Below are 16,650 nucleotides of genomic sequence, written 5' to 3'. Positions count from 1 at the left end.
TTGTTCGAGATGGCCAATGCCAGGCACTTGTGTGGTGCAAATGTTAACTGCCACTTATCAGACCAGGCCTGAATGTTGTCCAGATCTTGCTGCATTTGGGCGCAGACGTCTTCAGCATCTGAGGAGTTCAAATGGAACTGAACTCTGTGCAATCAGCACAGAAGATCCCCACTTCTGACCTTATGATGAAGAGAAGGTCATTGATGAGGTAGCTGAAGATGGTTGGGCTTCAGACACCACTTGAAGGAACTCCTGCAGCAATGTCCTTGGGCTGAGATGATTGGCCTCCAACAACCATAACCATTTTCTTTTGTTCTAGGTATGACTCCAACCACTGGAGAGTCCCTTGATTCCCATTGACTTGAATTTTGTTAGGGCTCCTTGATGTCAAGGGCAGCCACTCTCACCTCATCTCTGGAATTCAGCTCTTCTGTCCATGTTTGGACCAAGGCTGTAATGAGCTGTAATGAGGGCTGGAGCCAAGTGGCCGTGGTGGAATCCAAAGCGAGCATCAGTGAGCATGTTACTGCTGAGCAAGTGTTGCTTGAAAGCACTATCAACCTTCCATCACTTTGCTGGTGTTTGACAGTAGGCTTATTGGGCAGTTGTTTGCTGGATCTGATTTGCCCTGTTTTTTGTGGCAGGACATACCCGGGCAATTTTCCACAATGTCAAGTAGATGCCAGTGTTGTAACTGTACTGGAACAGCTCAGCTAGGGACACGGCTAATTCTGGAGCATAAGTCTTCAGTACTACAGCTGAGTTGAAATAGTAAAGGTAAGAAGTCACTTGTGGGAATAGTTTATAGGCCTCTAACAATAACCACACTGTAGGATGAGGTATAAAGAAAGAAATAATGGGGGCTTGTGAAAAAGGTACAGTGATAATCATGAGTGATTTTAATCTCCACATAGATTGGACAAATCAGATTGGCAAAGGTAACCTAGAAGATGAGTTCATGAAGTATTTTCAGTACAGTTTCTTAGAGCAGCATGTTCTAGAGCCAACCAGGGAGCAGGCTACTCTAGATCTGGTAATGTGTAAGGAGATAGGATTACTTAGTGATCTCATAGTAAAGGAGTCCCTAGGTCACAGTGATCACAACATGATTGAATTTCGCATTGTTTGAGGGTGAGAAGAGTGGATCTAAGACTAGCATTTTAAACTTAAATAAGGCTAATTCTGAGGGTTTGAAGACAGAGCTGGCTAAAGTAAACTGAGAAATTAGGTTAAGGGATAGGCCAGCAGTGATGTAGTGGTAGACATTTAAGGAGATATTTCATAACACTCAGCAAAGATACATTCCAGTGAGAAAGAAAGATTCTAGGGGAAGGATGCACCATATGTGGCTAACTAAGGAAGTTAAAGATAGTATCAAATTGAAAGATAAGGTGTACAATTCAGTGAAGAGTAGTGGTAGGTCAGAAGATTGGGCAGAATATAAAAAACAGCAAAGAATGACTAAAAGAATAATGAGAGAGAAATTGGAGTATGAGAGAAATTTCGATGCAATCAGGCAGAGTCAACATGGTTTTGTGAAAGGGAAATCGTGTTTGACTAATTTATTAGAGTTCTTTGAGGAAGTAACAAGCAACGTAGATAAAGCGGAACCTATGGATGTGGTGTACTTGGATTTCCAGAAGGCATTTGACAAGGTCTCACATCAAAGGTTATTAAACAAAATAAAAGCCAAGGGTATAGGGGGTAACATATTATCATGAATAGAGGATTGGTTAGCTAACAGGAAACAGAAAGGTTTACAGGTTGGCAAACTGGAACTAGTGGAGAGACACAGGGATCAGTGGCCTCAACTATTTATAATATATATCAAAGACTTGGATGAAGGGACAGATTATATGGTTGCTATATTTACTGATGACATAAATATAGGTAGGAGAGTAAGTTGTGAAGAGGATATAAAGGGCTGAATTTTGTTGAGCTCCCGACGTCGGGCTCTGTGGCGAGGAGTGGGGAGCTGGAAGATCGCAGCGGCAGTGGCCCGACGCTGGGATTGCCGGGCCCGATCTTCCCAGTGGCTGTGAGGCTCTGTGGCGGCCCCCCCACCGCTCAGCAACAGGACCTGATTTTAAATGTTGAAATTGACTTTATGCATACATTTAAATCCAATTATTTATTTATTTTTTTATTATTCAATTCCCAGCAATCTTACCATCGGATCCGGATCTTCATTGTGACGGGTGGCACTCACGCACCTTCACTTTCCCGTCCATGGAAAGCTGGCGCCAGAGGTGGGGAAGCAGGTATCAGAACATTTTTAGTGTAGTGGGGGGAGGAATGGGTTCAGCTCTGCATTTTTAGTGTGTGGCGGGGAGTGGTGACATCTACACTTTATGTAGTTGGGGGGTGGGGGGGCGGGGGGAGTAGCGGCCAACTCTGCAATTTCAGTGTACTGGTGGGGGGGGGGGGGAAATGGGCCAAACATTCATTTTTAGTGTAGTGGGGGGAATGGGGGCAACTTTGCATTCTCTGAGCGGGGCTGGCAGCCCTTTAAAAATAGTGGAAGGGCCTGCACAAAGACAGCTGAAACCATTCACAGCGTTGCAGAGGCCGCCCCTACCATGTGACTGGGGGGGGGGGGGGCGGCTGTCCTGCATATTTAAATGAGCTGCCGCTCTCAAGATCGGGCGGCATGGCGGCACCCATTTGTTTTGCCCGCCGCCGGGTAAAATCCAACCCAAGGAGTCTGCAAAAGGCTATAGATAGGTTAAGTGAGTGGGCAAAGATTTGGCAGATGGATTGTAATGTGGGAAAGTGTGCACTGGTCCACTTTAGCCGTAAGAATAGTAAAGCAACATATTATTTAAAGGGGGAGAGATTGCAGAACAGTCTGAGTAGCCTAGTAAACAAAACACAAAAAATTTGTATGCAGGTACAGCAAGTGATTAAGAAGGCAAATGCAATGTTGTAGTTTATTGCAAGGGGAATGGAATATACAAGTAGAGCTGCTTTGCTACAGTTGTACAGGGCCTTGGTGAGGCCATATCTGGTGTAGTGTGTACAGTTTTGGTCTTCTTACCTCAGAAAGGATATAATTGCATAGGAAGAAGTTCAGATAAGGTTCACTGGACAGATTCCTGGGATGAGAGGGTTATCTTATGAGGAAAGGTTGGACAGGTTGGGTCTGTATTCATTGGAGTTTAGAAGAATGAGAGGTGATCTTTTTGAAATATATAAGATCCTGTGGGGAATTGACAGGGTGAATGTTGAAAGGACGTTTCCCCATATGGGAGAGACTAAAAGCAGGGGGCACAGTTTAAAAATAAGGGGTCTCCCATTTAAGATAGAGATGAGGAGAAATGTTTTCTCTGAGCGTTGTCAGTCTGTGGAATGCTCTTCCCCAGACTGTGGTGGAGGCAGGGTCATTGAATGTTTTCAAGACAGAGGTAGACAGATTCTTGACAAACAAGGGAGTCAAAGGACATTGGGTTTAGGCAGGAGAGTGGAGTTGAGTCCACAAAGAGATCAGCAATGATCTTATAGAATGGGAGAGCAGGCTCGAAGAGCTTACACTTGCTCCAAGTTTGTATGTTGTCGGGGCCCATAGCCTTTGCTGCATTGTACCTTCAGCCCTTTCTTGATATCTTGTTGAGTGAATTGAATTAGCTGAAGACTGGTCCCTGTAATGCTGGTGGACCTGAGGAAGGCATCATCAACTCAGCACTTCTGGCTGAAGGTGGTTGCAAATGCTTCAGCCTTGTCTTGCCTTGACATGCTGGGCTCCCCTATCATTGAGGATGGGGATATTTGTGGAGCCTCCTCCACCGGTTAGTTATTTTATTGTCTACCACCACTCATGGGTGGCTGTGGCAAGACTGCAGAGCTTTGATCTGCTTCGTTGGCTGTGAGATCACTTAGCTCTGTTTATAGCATGCCGCTTCCGCGGTTTAGTATGCATGTTGTCCTGTGCTGTAGCTTCACCAGGTTGGCATCACATTTTTAGGTATGCCTGGAGCTGCTTCTGGCATGCTCTCATAAACTTCTCATTAAACCAGGGTTGGTCCCTCAGCTGGTGAAGTGCCCATCCACTGCTGGTGATATACCAGCGGTGGCAGGAGGAGGCCCCTAAGTGGCAATTAGTTGACTCATCTTAGAACCATAAAGGAAGTTTCTGGTAAGAAGGATTCACTCCCTGATGCCACAGGCCTCATCACAGGGTAAAATATTGATAACATAGTTTTGTAAACTGTCACAAAAGCTACCACTGGGTTGATAAGATGGTTTTATGCTGACAGCCTTAAACCACAGTCAACTGAATTTTTGACAAAACTAACCAAACGCAAAAACTGAATTATAATCTTGAAACACAGTTAGATAACAAATGACATATTTACCATCACAACACTTGCAGGATAGCTTTCTTAGAAATCAACCAGGCAAAGACTTTATTTATAAATTAATTGTTATACAACCTTTTATGGGAATCAAAGAGGGTGGACCTTAACTAGAAATTAACAGTTACACAACTTTGTTTGGGAAATAAAGAGGATGAACTTACTTGCAGTCGAGGTAACATCCCCATACGTAGGAAATGAGTTATGCAACTTGGAAGATAGTATAAATATTAGAAGCACACATTGGGGGCTGAATTTTATTGGGGCGCCGCCGTTTGTGGGGCTCATTAGAATCACGGCGCTGAGCCGCCCTCCCCATATTATGTGGGGAGAGGTGGGACATTCAGTGCAGTGAGAGCGTTTTTGACAGCTGTGCAGCAGGTGCTGAGGACCTATTTTAAATGCCCCAGCACCTGCTTCCTGACAGCTGTCAAAGAAATACTTACCTGACTGCTGAAGAGTGGGGCTGCTGTCAATCTGGCAGCAAAGCAGAAAGTCTGACAGAAAGCCAGCAGGTCAGACAGCATCTGTGGAGAGAGAAGCAGAGTTAACTTGTCGAAGTTCACAGACCTGAAAGTTAACTCTGCATCTCTCTCCCACAAATGCTGCCTGACCTGCTGAGTTACCCCAGCACTTTCCACTTGGCTGCCACATACTCACCCTGCTGTGTCCCAGTGTCCTGTGAAATTGCGATCCTCTTCTCCCACTCGAGTGTAACATTCCTTCTTGTAGGCGTGCCGCACCTGGGTGAATAATCGTAAATTTGCACATTCCAGGATGTGAGGCTTAAAATAGGCCATAAAAGGTATTACAGAGGTTTACAGAGAACACACTGACACAAATGGGAATGCATGGGTGTCACAGTAATGTAAATATGTCTTTGACTAAATGTTCCTCACCAACATGTGTGTCCTTTTCTCTGTACGAATGATGTGTGCCAGCATGTAGCGCCAATGTCACATCCCTTTGCACCGTTGGCCCTTCAGGAGAGCCAACATATGCAATAATAATGGTGCCATGCCACCATTACTCATGAGTGTCTCCAAGGACTCAGTGACAAGGACACTGGCTCAGTCAACTTTTGCTTCTAATGGCTTACACAGGGATGCTGCCGATGTGGACTGGTGCACAGCAGGTGAGCAAGGGTGATGTGTGGCTTGCAGAGCTCATGTCAGTTCCCATGGAGCAGACAGCTTTTGTCTGATAAGCCACTTCCATATGTCCCTCGCTCACTGCTAGTCCTGCGTGCAGAGCCTGGGTGCCATCTGCCCTCCCATGCCCCTTTCCTGTTGTAGGTCCTCAGAGTCCTCATAGTCTCTTCTCATCATGCCAGACCTGGCCCCTATTGGGTGCATAGTTGTGCAGAGCAGCAAAGAAAGGAGCTGGCTTTTTTGACCCGTAGTACAGGACATCACCCTATCCATATAGGCATTGGAGGTGCTCTATCAGCATGCCGATCTCCTGCTCAATGGTGGCTCATGTAGCTCAGTGGCTGGCATTGTATCTCTCCTCTGCAGCAGTGGTGGGGTCTCTCACTGGTGTCGGGAGCCATGTCTGCAAAGGATAGCCCTTATCTCCAAGAAGCCACCCCTCTATCTGAGCCAGTTCAGTGAACAGTGGTGGCAGCCGGGACTGGCGCAAGACCCAGGTATCATGGCAGCTGCCTTATAAGCGGTCACACATTCGCTGCAAACATCTGCGGTGTTCACTTTCCAGCTTCACCTAGATTGAGAGGGCTCCTTTAATGGTGATGTCTGTAGGTGGTAGCCTGGCGGGAGGCCTGATGGCCACATGAGTGCAGTCTATGAACATTACAACCTATGGTTCTCTGGCATTTGTGCCTGGCTGTGAGAGTCCATCCTGAAGCGGACATACTCACAGGCCCTCCGGTGCAGGGCATTGGTGACCTCCTTGATGCAGCGGTGCACTGCTGACTGTGTGACCCCACTAAGGTCTCTGGTGGGCCGCTAAAAGGCTGCAGATGCGTCAGGCTTGAGAACTGCTGCCACTATGAGGAACAAAGGCATGGGATGTCCACCGGAGCCCATGGACTGCAGGTCATCCTTGAGCAGGGCACAGAGACGTGTCACCACCCTCTCTATATGCACAATCTCCTCTGACAATGGTACTCTGACATCTGATGGCATGTCATGTGGGCCTGTAGATGCACGGCAACTGGAATGGCAAGCTCTCCTTGGGGGCTGCTGCTCACGACCAGGGGCCCCTACATGGATCGCACCTGCCTGTTGATATTGCCTCTGGCACATACGGATCCTCACGTGCAGAGGATCACACAATGTAGGATGAGCCACACCTATTTCCATGTGATAAATAAAGTTGAACCCTTCATGTATTCGAAGGTTCCTAACAGGGCAGGGATTGGTGTTGATGGGTACATCAGCTGCTTTCCTGGATCAACTATGTGGCATGCCATGGCATTGCCCATCTTAGCCAACACTCAGTGTGGCACAGCATGACCACATCAAGATTCTACCAGCTGAATCGATTGCCCCCACCATCCATAAAACCTTAATGCCTTTTCTGGCACCCTCCCCACACACAGGGTGCCTAGTGTGCCATTGCCTCCTCACAAACACAGAGCATACACTGTTAACGGAGAGATGGTACACGGTACCTTCCTTCATGCCAGCACAGCTTTCCCTCCAGTAATCCCAGACCCCCTCCCTTTCAGAATGCAGAGTTAGACTCCTGCATATACCTCCCCTCCTCCCTTCCAGAATGCAGTTAGACCCCTGTGCATCCCCTCTCTCCCCTCCTTCCGTAATGCAGAGAGAGGACTCGCCGGCTTTTCAGATTGTGAAGGGGTCGGCACGTGATGGCCGCCCGTTCAACGAAAACTCCAGCAGTGTCAGTGGAGAGGTGGCGGGCTGCATAATCAGCAAAGGTAGGTAATGATTACCATATGCTGATTGTGGTGCCGCCGCCATGCGGCGGGGGCTGCACCGAGATCCTGCCGCCGGCGGTAATATGCGACGGGCCCTTCTCTGCGCCGCGGGTCGAGGCGGGCCTCTCCCCGCAGCATTTTACCGGCCCCCACACCGTGACCTGCGGCATAGAGGGGCCAGTAAAATTCAGCCCTGGATGTTTAGATATGTTGGGTTTGCTCCAACATCTCTCATCGTAAAGGTACGACTATTGGAGTAAGGCGATGATAATTCTCCCCTTAACTAGGACAAAAGAATCACACTAACTCTATAGATTCTATTTGGGGATTTTGGTAAATGTAACTTTGATAATTGATGGTTATCCTACTTAAATATTTTACTGTAACAATATTTAGATTTAAAATTTGGATTCTCTACTAGAAACAAGGTTGTGCTTTCTTTCTTTTCCTAGAACTATTAACGTTGCAATTGACCGTCTCATCAACTGTGAATTGCATGTTTGGTTATTTCATAAACTTTTGGATAATTAGAAATTGCATTGTCGCGTATTGTCTTCTGTATCGCTAACTCGTGAACCTGTCTCCATACATTCTTTGGTGGGGAGGTAAATTACTAAGGAGAGATTCTTGGACCCTCATAATATCCAGGTTATTATAATATGGCTGAAACTTGTTAAAAAGACTACCTGGAGGACAGTAATTTTCTCAGCTGATTCCTTTACTTTAGGGAGAGTTAGCTCAGACCTTCAGACCCATTCAGGTGTCTTTAGGATCTGTCTTTCTCAACCTTAGGTTGAGAGTGATCATCTGAGAAGTACGTCTGATGCAGGATAGCCCCAAAAATGGGCTAGAATTATAATCCACTACAGCAGCATGCTATAGACAGAGGTAAGTGATCGCATAACCAACAGATTAGATCAAAGCTCTTCAGTCCTGCCACATTCAGACAATTAAACAACTAACAGCCGGAGGAGGTTCTATAAACATTCCATCCATAATGATGTTGGAGCCTAGCATTCGCAACTATCAGCCAGAGGTGCTGTGTGAAAGATCCATTTCAGCCTCCTCCTGAGGTCCCCACCATCACAGAAATCAGTCCTCAGCCAATTCGATTCATTTCATACAATATCAAAAAACGGCTGAGTTTACTGGATACAGAAAAGGCTATAGGCCTCAACAATATCCTGGCTGTAGTACTGAAGATTTGTACTCCAGAACTAGCCATACCTCTAGTCAAGTTGTTCCAGTACAGTTACAATGCCAGCATCTTCCCGACAAAGTGGAAAATTGCCCAGGCATGTCCTGTCAACAAAAAGGACGACAAATCCAATCTACCAATTACCACCTGAGCAGTCTACTCTCACACATCAGCAAAGTGATGGAAAGTGCTATCAAGCGGCAATAACTTGCTCACTGATGTTCAGTTTAGGTTTTGCCAGGATGACCTGGCTCCAGACCTCATTACAGCCTTGGTCCAAACATGGACAATAAAGCTGAATTCCAGAGGTGAGGTGAAACCGACTGCCCTTGACATCAAGACAGCATTTGACAAAGTGTGGCATCAAGAAGCTCTAGTAAAATTAAAGTCGGAGGTAATCAGGGGGAAAATTCTCCACTGGCTGGAGTCATGAATAGCACAACAGAAGATGGTTGTGGCAATTGGAGGCCAAGCATCTCAGCCCCAAGACATTGTTGCAAGAATTCCTCAGGATCGTGTCCTAGGCCCAACCATCTTTAGCTGCTTCACCAATGACCTTCCCTTCATCATAAAGTCAGAAGTGGGAATGTTCGCTGATGATTGCACAGTATTCTGTTCCATTCGCAACTCCTCAAATACTGACGCAGCCTGTGTCCCGATGCAGCAAGACCTGGACAACACCCAGGCTTGGGCTGATAGGTAGAAAATAACATTCGTGCCATACAAGTGTCAGGCAATGACCATCTCCAACAAGAGAGAGAATCTAATCACTTCCCCTTGATATACCTGGTATTACCATCACCAATTCCCCCAGCAGCAACATCCTGGGTGTCACCATTGACCAGAAATTTAACTGGATGAGCCACAGAAATACTTTGGCTACAAGAGAAGGTCAGTGGTTGAGTTTTCTGTGGTGAGTGACTCACCTCCTGACTCCCCAGAGCCTTTCAACCATCTGCAAGGTACAAGTCAGGAGTGTGATGGAACACTCTCAACCTGCCTGGATGAGTGTGTACCATCTACAAACTTCACTGCAGTAACTTGCAAATGTTCTTTGACAGTACCTTCCAAACCCACGACCTCTAACACCTAGAAGAACAAGGGCAGCAGGTGCATGGAAACACCACCATCTGCAAGTCCCCTCCAAGTCACACACCATCCTGACTAAGAACTACATCACCATTGCTGGGTCAAAATCCTGGAACTCCCTACCTAACATCATAGTGGGAATACTTACACCATACAGACTGGCTCACCACACACCACAACCTTCTCAAGGGCAATTAGGGATGGGTAATAAATGCTGGCCTTGCTAGCGCCGCCCATATCCCATGAACGAGTATAAAAAATATTGTGCCAGTTTCCCCGCTTCAGGGATACATAAGAGAGTGCTCATTCCAGCTCACTTTTCTGGTGTCACACAGAGGAGAGCTTTACAAAAAATGTTTCTTTTCAGGCATGTGGGTATAACCACACAGCTGTCAATTCCAACACGTGGGAAGGTAAACTCCTGAGACTTGGTTCTGCACTCCCACATCAACTCTTGTAACAAGGCTTCCCCTGGAATTTGTCTGCACTCTGCTCTGCCTCCAGTTTCGGTCTTGGGTCCAACATATGTCCAAGATGAAATCTGCACCACTTGGAAGAGAGGAAACAGTAGCACTGGAGAGATTAGGCAGCAAATGTATTTGCATTAAAATCAGAAGTTTCAAATTTCTTGGTCCTAAAGCAGGTACAATGAATGATGAGATAATTCCATAGAAATCTCAGGAAATTTTTGAATCCTCTGATTTTAATGTGACATTTCTGCTGGCAATAACACTGCTCAACCTGGATGCTGTCACTTCCAGTTCTCCAAATACCATGTGGTTGAGCTGGACCTCCATTCAAACAACTCAGTTGTGGGGGGTGGGAAAATCTTTTTTAGCTTCTTCACTGAGCTAGAAATTACTATTGGCAATATTAGTAGACAAATGTTTAACATCCACCTGATAGAGCAGACAGGGCCTTGAATTCGGTGCTAGGAACAGTAGGAGGCCATTCAACCCCTTGAGCCTGTTTTGCCATTTAATTTGTTTATGGCTGATCTGTACCTCAGCTCCATTTACCCACCTTTGCTCCCTATATCTTTATACTGTTGCCCAACAAAAATTTCAATTGGCCCAGTATCTGAAGCCTTTTGGGGGAGACTGGTCCAAATTTCCATTCCATTTCATTCCTTTGTGTGAAAAAATTGCTTGCTGATTTCATTCCTAAATGGCCTAGCTTTAATTTTAAGAATATGCTATCATCTCCTAGTTTCCCTCATCAGACAAAATCATTTTTTTGCATCCTAGAAGACTTGTTCCCTGCCTTGCTTTTCAATGTCTTTTCCTATTTTCTATCCTTTACTTTTGATTCTTGCTCCCATACTAAGTTGCCACTTCTTCCCATTTCCCAGCCAGTCTTCTTAACCTTTGCTCTATTCTTTACTTGTCCAGTTGATGATGCTATTTGTTGCTGCCAGAATTTGATGGTGCTACCCATCTCTCCCTTACTCTAGTGATAGTAAGCAAGGTATCACAGTATTAACAGTCTTTTGACTCACACCTAACCTCATCTCTAAAAACTGTTACCTCACCTTCCCCCGTTGCACAGCAAGAGGGAGAAAGATCAACACTGGCACCTGTCAATAAGAAACAGAAAGTGCAGGTTGGAGAATGTACTGATGATCAAATAGTAGGGCTGGTTGTTAATAAAACAGTTCCTATCGTGGTAGCTGCAACCGTTCATCAGTGTATGTACATGTTTCGGCCTTTATAATATTTTAGATGATGTTACACTTCGGTGGGACAAATTTTCTCTGACACAAGATTTGATTTTAATTAGAATTGATCTTAACCATGACATTTTGCATGGTATTGAATAGATAGGGTTTGAACATGGAGCATTTCTGATTTGAAGTCTGATTTTGTCATAAACTAAATCACCCCAACATAATTATTTTTGGTTTGAATTGCTGTTTGTCTTGGCATTGTGCAAAGAGCTCAATTAAAGTTCTTCCAAAAAGCTGGCATATTTTTATTTATCTGGCAGAAATCATCAGGTTTCTGAAATCAGAAGTTACAGAAATGAAAAATACAAATAAACCATTTGCAATAATCGTTGATGTTAGATATAAATGCTACTTACATCATGTATTCAGTGGGGTGAGGGGGATTCTGCCTGTTTGAAAAGATACCGTATGGGAAGGCAAGGGGTGAAATAAAATGAATAATCACAAAATGAGTTGGTCTGATAACTCATAATACAAAAATTAAGCTAAGTTCTCTTTGTAACATCAATGGAACAATTTATTACATTGCACACTATAGTGTGATATGACCAAGGTGGGAGGAGTGCACTGTTTTTCTCGTTCCATTTCTCCAAAGTTTATAATATATATTTACGTTTTTTCCCAGTTACCGATATGGTCAATCATAGACTCCACTTTTATCTCAGAATAAAATACACCAACCAGGTTTCTTTAATAAACAACAAAATTATCAGTTTATTATAAATAAAGTCTTAACCAGTAAGAAGCAAAGCATAAACACACAGATTGAAATATAAAAGTTCCCTTTTTACCTTCGGCCCCTCACACATGCACACGCATCTGCACCAGTTAATGAAAAAAAAAGAGATTTACTCTTTAGAGCTCTATTACAAAAAGCAGACAAAAAGTATACTTTGGCCAAATACTTGCTAATTCTTGAAGAAGAAAAAAAAAAGATATGGAAAGATGTCAGATGTCCTTTGTTTTGGTTTGGCATCCCAGGTACCCATAGATGGCTGCCACTGGAATCTTTCTAGAACTGTTCTTGTCTGGTGATGTTGAAGATCAGTTTGGGCAGGCTTTCCAGGAAAAATGCAGCAACAGTTTCAGTCAGTTTATTACACTTGCTTCTCAGAGCTTCTCAAAGAGATGAAAAAGTTGGCAGGCTTTTTAAAGAGGTGGAACAAGCTGAGTTAGGGTTTGCTCCCTTGGCAAGTTTTCTCCAACTCCTTTTCAAACCATTGTCCATATCCCAACTGACTGTCCAAAGTGAAACCAAAAACATCTCAGGAGTCAAGCCTCCTGACCCCTATAAATTTTGACCTGTCACTTATTTGTGAACATCTTTCCCCAAGTTAAGAAAAAACCCTGCTGGGTAATTATCTGAAGACAGGTGCCTTCCAGTAAGGGCTTGTTTTTAGCACTCCTTGATTCTTCCAGTAACTGTTGTTTACAAGCTCAGTCCAAAAGATCTTCTGATGACCTCTTTTTTAAAAACACACAAAGTTCCAGCATCTATGGAATCTTTCTCAGTTTTAACATACAAATACTCATAATTTAACAAAAAAAAGCACTCATAACAAATGCAAGAGTAATTTGCTTCTGTTACACGAGCATTCTTTTTCATTCGTTCATGGGATATCGCCGTTGCTGGCTAAAACAGCATTTATTGCCCAATCCTAATTGCTCTTGAGAAATTGGTGTTGAGCCGCCTTCTTGAACCACTGCAGTCCATGTGGGGTAGTGCTATTAGGAAGAGAGTTCCAGGATTTTGACCCAGTGACAGTGAAGGAATGGTGATATAGTTCCAAGTTAGGATGGTGTGTGGCTTGGAGGGGAACTTGCAGGTAGTGGTGTTCCCATGCATCTGCTGCCTTTGTCCTTCTGGGTGGTAGAGGTCACGGGTTTGGAAATTGCTGTCTAAGGAGCCTTGGTGCGTCCCTGCAGTGCATCTTGTAGATGGTACACATTGCTGCCACTGTGCGTCGGCGGTGGAGGGAGTGAATTTTTGTGGATGGGGTGCCAATCAAGCGGGCTGCTTTGTCCTGGATGGTGTCGAGCTTCATGAGTGTTGTTGGAGCTGCACCCATCCAGGCAAGTGGAGAGTATTCCATCACACTCCTGACTTGTGCCTTGTAGATGGTGGACAGGCCTTGGGGGGTCAGGAGGTGAGTCATTCGCCACAGGACTCCCAGCCTCTAACCAGCTCTTGCAGCCATGGTTATTTATATGGCTACTCTAGTTCAGTTTCTGGTCAATGGTATCCCCAGGATGTTGATAGTGGGCGATTCAGCGATCGTAATGCCATTGAATGTCAAGAGGAGATGGTTTGAGATAGTTATTGCCTGGCACTTGTGTGGTGCAAATGTTACTTACCACTTATCAGCCCAAGCCTGGATATTGTCCAGGTCTTGCTGCATTTCAACATAAACTGCTTCTATATCTGAGGAGTCGTGAATGGTGCTGAACATTGTGCAATCATCAGCAAACATCCCCACTTCTGACCTTATGATTGAAGGAAGGTCATTGATGAAGCAGCTGAAGATGGTTGTGCTAGGACACTATCCTGAGGAACTTCTGCCGTGATGTGCTGGAGCTGAGATGATTGACCTCTAACAACCACAACCATCTTCCTTTGCGCTGGGTATGATTCCAACCAGCAGAGAGTTTTCCCCTTGATTCCCACTGACTCCAGTTTTGCTCGGGCTGCTTGATGCCATATTTGGTCAAATACTGCCTTGATGTCAAGGGCAGTCACTCTCACCTCACCTCTTGAGTTCAGCTCTTTTGTCCATGTTTGAACCAAGGCTGAAATGAGACATGTTGAGACTGAATTCAACCTGGTTTTGGTGTAAATCCAGCTAAATTGCTCCAAGACTCCAGAGTGTACAGGTCCCTCTGGAATCAACGTCACTGTTTTAGTTTCTCTCAAACACTGCAGTCTGAAGAGATTGATGGAATGTGTCATGTTCAGGCTTAACATTTCTTCTTCCAGTGTCTGGGCCCACATCTCTATCACCAGGAGTACAATTCAATCAGTACATAATAGTCAGAGCAATGGAATAGTTTCCTTTCTCTTTCCTGGCAAGGGTAACAATTTTAGTCTAAAGTGATTGTCATCGCATGAAAAATGTGCGGAATTTTTTCCGAAGTGAAATTACTTTTTGTAGTAACAATGTTGTACTTCCTTCCAATTTTTCTTCTGCCTTGAGATAATTTTCATTGTCAGTCATGAAATTCTTCTCAGCAAATCAAATTATAGAAAGCAAATATTAAAGGAAAAAATGTACTCTATTAGATCAAATAATCCTATAGGAGTTGCCATTGGCAAGAGCAAAAACTATTCAGGAGCCAAGCAATCTGAATCAGATATTAATTGATGTCATCACTGAAGATCAGCAGAAGATAAATCTTAAGTCAATTATTTGCATCTATTGTAGGCGCCACTATTTACTTTTATCATTTAGAATTTTATTCAAAGCACTGGCTGTGTTTGCAACAAAATCACTGCAAGGCATAGTACCATGCATCAAGATCAGAATCTAAGGATTAAGGCATGGAGAAACATGCAATACAGGCAGAACCAGAAGCACTTAGACACAGACTTAGAAAGAGAGTTGCTATTATTTCAAAACCAACAAAAAAGTTATAAAATCAGCAGAAGGAATATTTCTTTGAAAGTATAGAAAAGAATTAAATTCCCTGAGGTATACTTTTGTCTTTTTTAAATCTTGTGCTCTTTAAGATGAGCAATGTCAGAACTGGGTAAATTTCGATCCCATTGTAAACCTACATGAAGTAATGTAGGTACAAGTTGGCACATTTTACAATTAAACACCACCTTATTCCACAGTCCATTGTCCCCTTTCAGTATTAGTTAATGAACATGGATTCATACAGCATTAAAAGAGTCCATTCAGCCCATTGCCTCTATGCAGGTTCTTTGAAAAAGCTATCCAATTAGTTCCAATCTCCTGCTTTTTCCCCATGTCTATAATTTCCTTTTGAAAGTTAGTATTGAATCTGGTTTTACCACCCTTTCAAACAGTGCATTCTAGATCATAAGAACTTACTGTGTAAAAAAATAATCTCCTCTTCTCCCCTAAGGTTCTTTTGCCAATTATCTTAAATCTTGGTCCTCAGGTTACTGATCCTCCTTCAACTGGAAACAGTTTCTCCTTATTTACTCTATCAAAACCCTTCATCGTCAAGAAAGCAGTTAGATGAATATTATACTTACACTGTGTCAGTACAGGTTATACATGGTATGTTTTGCCTGTTTGGAGTAATTAGGTTCAGAATCACTGAAGTATCGCTCTCAGAGGTTGGATGTTTTCCACATTTGAAGTAAAACTCCTGTAAAATGTAAACACAGATTAGCGGCACACTATAACTAATAACATACATTTTACCCCTATTTGCTAAGTGATTGGTATCCATCAATCATCCAATATTTTCCATCTGTGTATGTTCCATGGTGCTAATTTGGTAAAATATATTGTAATCAGCAACGGAGATCACCACTGACATTAAATGTATCAAAATGACGGTGTATTCACCACTTGCGGTTCCTCAACCAAATTATGAGCAGCTGACCTATATTGATTACTGCACTGATTGATTTCCATTTGAATTTTCCCTTCTCTTCTCCCTCCTAGGGATGCATTTTACAATGCCACCGTCGACGTAAACAATGGCGGTCCACCCGTGCTCATTTAAATGGCTGAGGCAGACGGCGCACCCCGATGATGTGGAGGGAGCGGACAGTCTGTCCCGGGCAATGGTGTCAGCATCTGTTGCGCAGGTGCTGACGCCATTTTTAAAGAGCTTCGAGCCCTTCCATTTTATTTCAATATTTAAAGAAATAGGTCTCAAAATTTTTAAAAAATATTTAAATTGCCCCTCTCCCACCCACCCCAATAACCATGCAATGCATTACTTAAGCTCTCTCCCCCGCCAAAACAGTTCCCCTGTCCACCTGAACTTCCCCCCCACCAAGTACATAAACTTTAAACTCTAACCCTTCCCACCATCCCCTAAACTAATGAGATGAGTTTGACCCCACTCTCCCCCCACCGCACTGAAAAACTTACCTGCTCCCCCCTCCCCAACAGTGTTACACCTCGGTTCCCTGGACAGGGATGCGAAGACGCGGGAGTGCGGGTGACCAGCATCAATATCACAGCGGGACGGAAGGTGGAGATGAGGAGGTAATTAATTCTTTTATTTAAATTTATTTACTTATGCTCTTTTCGCCAACCGGGGTTGGGGGGTGCCGCCATGAGGCCTCGCTGACGCCGGCAATATCGGGCTGGGTCTTCCTCGTCGTCAAGGCCCTTAGCAGGCCTCTGCCGGAGGCATTTTCCAGCCCCCCCTGCCATGACCCCCGACATCGGGGGAG

General features: G+C 44.3%; 1 protein-coding gene across 5 annotated transcripts in view; it reads right to left on the bottom strand.

Annotated features, from left to right (window-relative positions):
- prkn (parkin RBR E3 ubiquitin protein ligase) overlaps positions 1-16,650 on the bottom strand; it is a 1,503,655-nt gene that overhangs the window by 598,853 nt on the left and 888,152 nt on the right. For 4 of the 5 annotated variants that reach the window (XM_068044606.1, XM_068044605.1, XM_068044607.1 and 1 more), the window contains 2 exons: positions 15,490-15,605; positions 11,627-11,659 (listed from right to left, as the gene is read on the bottom strand). In XM_068044606.1, coding sequence (XP_067900707.1) covers positions 11,627-11,659; positions 15,490-15,605 — 149 coding nt within the window. The remainder of the gene's footprint in view (positions 1-11,626; positions 11,660-15,489; positions 15,606-16,650) is intronic. The other variant, XM_068044609.1, reaches the window with a different exon arrangement.

Source organism: Heterodontus francisci, chromosome 13, assembly GCF_036365525.1.
Source record: "Heterodontus francisci isolate sHetFra1 chromosome 13, sHetFra1.hap1, whole genome shotgun sequence".
Lineage (NCBI taxonomy): Eukaryota > Metazoa > Chordata > Chondrichthyes > Heterodontiformes > Heterodontidae > Heterodontus > Heterodontus francisci.
This window is presented reverse-complemented; position numbering and strand designations above follow the sequence as displayed.